This window comes from Morone saxatilis, unplaced genomic scaffold, assembly GCF_004916995.1.
Source record: "Morone saxatilis isolate NCDOM2014 unplaced genomic scaffold, NCSU_SB_2.0 Contig11, whole genome shotgun sequence".
Classification (NCBI taxonomy): domain Eukaryota; kingdom Metazoa; phylum Chordata; class Actinopteri; family Moronidae; genus Morone; species Morone saxatilis.
The window spans coordinates 15,690,624-15,695,395 of NW_023339663.1; the positions used below are offsets into that span (position 1 = coordinate 15,690,624).

The following is a 4,772-nucleotide window of genomic DNA, read 5'->3' on the forward strand; positions in this document are numbered from 1 at the left end:
CCTCTTGCAATTTCTTCCACTTTTTAAATGTATGCTTATTATTACACATTCCAACACTTAAAAACCAAAACTAAACTCTGCACAGCTCCATTATTCTCATTCTGAAACAGAGGTTGGGCTTCAATGAACCATCGTTTCTGCCAGTCACCACACTGTAAGTCAAAGTATTTTGTTAGTCAAATCATCCTCGTGCTTTGATATTCACATTCATGTCCGAGGTAAACACTTTCTTTCAGATTAAGGTGCTATTGGGGTTGGGAATAAATTAACATCATCAACATCTAAATGTTATGTACAACAGAGATTAAAAGGTTTTCTCAGTTAGACTGTACACTTACAGTGATAAGTGATCATTTACGATACATAAATTATGCATTTTGTTTTGATAGTGTTGATACCTTGTCAACAATTTATTGATCTATTACCTTAACCACTGATGGCCTGAATCTTCAAAAAAAAAATAAAAAAATAGATAAATATTTAAAATGCTCTGGCATACCTCAAGAAGAGCTGTGCTCTTGTTCCATCACAACGATGATTGATCTAACTCTGGTTATCAGTAAAATACAACAACCTGTATTTTTCTTAAAATACAGAAAATGTATCCGGATAAGCTTCTACAGGTGAGAATAAAGACAATGGTCAGACATCCACTGAAAACTACTTTTTTGACTTTGCTAATATTTGACGTGGGTGTGGTGACGTATATCAACCTTATTTGCAAACAGTCCTGACTTCAAGCTTCAGTGAGAATAAGTCTTTTTGGTATGGTGTAGGTAATAAACGTGTCAACGGGACAAAGGTAGATTTTGACCGACTTAAACTAAATATAGAGCAACTATAATGTTTTCTGTTGAGAATCAGAATAACGGAGCTGTGGTTAACAAGTTTAGTGTACAAACATCCACAACACAGTAATGTTTCCTTAACCAAAATATTCTCCTCAAAATGTGAAAAAGCAAAAAGTAGTCATAGTGATGTAAACTGCCTCCGCAGCAGATTTAAAAGGAAACACATTCAGAGCCCAGTTTTGTCGGACACATGTAGTAGTTGCACCGGGTGTATAAATATATTTAGTTCTTATTTCTCTGCAGGGCCTCACACAGGTTGTGGTTCGGATCAGGCTCTTGACTCATGATCTCGACACACTCCCATTCTCCACTACAGCTGGACCGTTTCACTGCCTCGACCACCGTCTGCACATACAGACCATCCTCAAATGTCGGTGCCATGGCAACCGGTCCTCGTGCCCACGACCTGCGCTCCTCGTGAGCCTGAAAAGACTGTCTCAGTGCCTTCACCATGGAGCTCAGCCCCTGCAGGTGAGGCAGGGGCATTTCTTTCACCTCTGGTCCCACCCACCCACTGTCGCCTAGCAACAGCTCCTCACCTTTACTCCCATTGCGCTGACCATACAGCTCTGTCCCTCTGGCAACCAGTCTCCCAGTGGATCCAACTATCATTACCTCGTGCACAAATGACCCTGGCATGTTGAAATTCAGGGTCACAGTGCAACAGACGCCACCAGAGCTCGACCCAGCTCCACCCATCAACATTTGGAAGAAACAAAAGTCGTCACTGGTGACACGGCGGATGCCTCGGATCAGACCATTTTGTTGCACAAAGGTCCGCAGCAAGCCATGAACACGATGGGCTCGTGCACCGGTTAGGTAACTTAAAAGGTCAATGATGGCAGAGCCAACAGTGTGCAGACCGCCTCCTCCCATCAGCTCCTCACATGTCCAGCCGTACGACTGATCCAGGAGGCTGGGGCCATAAACTCGAACATCGCACACCTGCATTTCGCCAACATATCCCTCCACCAGCAGCTGCCGCATTGCAGCAAAAGCTGGCAGGAAGCGCAGGGTGTTACCCATAATGCTGAGCAGCTGGGGGTAGTATCTGGCTGCAGTCACCATCTTGAATGAATCCACAGCTGTTGCAGCTTTCTCACACAAAACATTCTTACCTATACCTGCAGAAAGAGAGAGAGAGGGAGAGAGAGGGAGAGATGGGGGTTATTTTATTTAGATAAAACTGATCAATAACCTGAGAATGAAAACTAGAATTTTAAATTTTAAAGATAAAATCTCTTCTATGATTTTTTGCCTGTCTTGTATTGCAACAAGAAGAAAAGGTTCATCAATTGATTTCCTTCTTTGAATTAATCATTTATGTAGCTGGTGAAGGTGGTTCTTAATCTGCATTTAAGTAGGAAGGAAGGTTTTACACAGTTTATGTTTTGCATACTATTTTCATTTGTATCAATGAGGGTAGACAACATTTTAGAAACAGCTCTCAGAATAGTGCAATACAAACCAGCAGCCTAATTATTAAATGCCTCTAAAACGCATAAAGAAATGCTTTCGATACCCCTTGAAGTAGCGCAGTGGTTAAGTCCTTTGGTGGGGACACACTCAGGAAGTTACAACTAAAACAGGAAGCTGAGGTCAACACTCAGGAATTCATCAGATACAGTAAGTTAACTTTATAGATCTGCTCTCCTCTGATAACGGCAGTCTGTTAATTGTGTTTAAAAGTTGTTTGTTTTGGGTTTTTCCTCCTCAAATTAGTACGTTCCCTGTGGCCATGGCTTTGATCACCGTTAATCACACATCAAGCATAAACCCTGAGAAATATGTTCCCGAAGAATGCAGCCATTTTCAGTGCAGCATCATTTGGGGAGTACTGTCATTACAGTCCCAAACATTTCAAATATGTTCCAGCGCCGACCCGCCACTCCCAGCTGGGTCAGTCCACATTAGCAATTTGTGACTCAGATGCAAATAAAGTGGAAACTGAGACATGAACCTGGCGTTTAGGAAGAAAACTGATCTCATTTGAGTTATTATTCAAATAAAAAGAATATATTTTTACAGTAATCCTGTATGTTTTATGGCTTTAGGGCGGAGTGACTGCATGTATGTAGTCTCTGCTCACCCAGTGCTTTGACAGCAATCTGCCTCGTCATTGAGGGGGGAATATAGATGCAGACGAGGTCGACATCTTGGTGCAGCAGGACGTCATCAGATCGGCTGGTGTGAAACGGGATGCCAAGCTCCTTTGCCAAGCAGCACGCTTCCTCTTCACTTCGCCCCCAGAGTGCGTGAACCTCAAAGCCTTCAGCTTTCAACAACGGGACCAGCACTCGGGCTGTGCTCCCCGTGCCAAAAACACCGACTCCTGGCAACATGGCAGTGCCACTCACTGCGACCTTACGTATTAACCATGGCCAGCCTCACAAACGTCCCAACAGCCTACGGCTCACTCGTCTGTCACGGTCCTTACTGTGTCTGGAAATCAAGAAGAGCTTATTGTACCTGTAAAGATAAAAGAACAGAGTAATGAAGCCAGGTGGCGTGGACAAAATGTTACACTATTTTCATACAATACTTAAACGTAATGTGTGCAGTAATTGCCAACAAGTTCAGAAAATCACTTTACTTTAAGGCTTTAAGATCAGACATTAAGGCATTTAATCTACCAAAATGTTACAATAACCAAAACCAACTCGTCTCACAGCACAATAACTACATTTATCTCCCAGCTCTACGGACTGTACCAACAAACAGGACTCCAGTGGAGGTCTAGACTAGTTTCTCTTATCAGCAGCCTGTGACAGCTACTTGCATTGTGTCCTGCTACATAGTTAACATGCCATTCCTCAGATGTTCCACACCCACCAAAGTCAACGTCATCTCTGAAGCCAGAGCAATTCATGTCTGCGTGTTGTGTGACCGTATCCAGGTGAAAACAGTCAGTCAGTGGCATTTACGTACAAAAACCGTGCACACAGAACAGCTGAATTTATCAACAAGTTATCTAATCACATTAGATAGCATTCATCCTTCACTAAGAGCTACTTGTTTAGTAAGTTAAATATGAAACGGTGTGTGGCTCAACTCACCTGAGGCCCTTCCTACACTGCACCTACCTAATCTGTCAGGACCTGCAACTGTTGTGTGGATTGAAGTCATCCATGTATTGTTAGACCACAGTTGTTCTGTGTGTTGGGAGCACCTGCCCACGGTATTATTTACTTTAGAGAACGAGGTTCAGATGAGCTAATGAGGTTATGAATAATATGTATATATATGTATGTATGTATCTGACGCTCACAGCAGCAGCCTGTGCACCTGCATTACCTCTGTAACCTACAAACACTCTTTCTCCACCCTGCTTCCCTTCAGGACTCAGACAACAAACATACATGTACTGACAGCAGTTGAATCTCTCTCTCTCTCTCTCACACACTCACAGACACACACACACACACAGACACACACACACACAGAGTAAAGCCACCTAGCTGTGCTGTGTTGCTGTCGGATGTTCAGATAACAAAGCCACGCCACACCAAAGTGTCGCTGTGGCGATCAATGGTAGTTGGACATGAGCCATCATTTTTACGAAACCATAAAGTAACGTTAGCGGAAAGTGGCCACTGCTTCAACTATTATAATATAATATAATATATGTCTGCTTATCTTAAAGTCCACACTGCAAACTAAGCTAACTAGTGATAGCACGTTCAGCTAGCCGGGCCAGACAGCCGCAAAGCGAACTCAAACCTCCATTAACGTAACGTTAGGTACTTTACTGTAGTTTATAGCCAAACTTAATTAATCTAACGACCTTTTAAACGTGGCATAAAACAACCCGTAAGGAAGTGTAACTTTAGGTACCTACTGAATCTCCCAGGACAACATCGACAGCGGCTGTAGCTGCTCCGCCGGGCGCTGCCCAGTTGCTAATGGTAACTTCAGTACAAC

General features: G+C 43.1%; 1 protein-coding gene across 2 annotated transcripts; it reads right to left on the reverse strand.

Moving 5' to 3' along the window:
* Positions 1–6: 6 nt before the first annotated feature.
* Positions 7–4,772, reverse strand: gfod2 (glucose-fructose oxidoreductase domain containing 2). 2 transcript variants are annotated; one of them, XM_035682565.1, is made up of 3 exons: positions 4,686–4,772; positions 2,941–3,320; positions 7–1,975 (listed from the first exon to the last, which is right to left on the reverse strand). In XM_035682565.1, exons 2-3 carry the CDS (start codon positions 3,191–3,193, stop codon positions 1,074–1,076), a joined length of 1,155 nt encoding a protein of 384 aa, XP_035538458.1. In that variant the 5' UTR covers positions 3,194–3,320; positions 4,686–4,772; the 3' UTR covers positions 7–1,073. The 2 variants fall into 2 exon arrangements, with proteins under 2 accessions (XP_035538458.1, XP_035538459.1); XM_035682566.1 differs by having other exon boundaries at positions 4,690–4,756.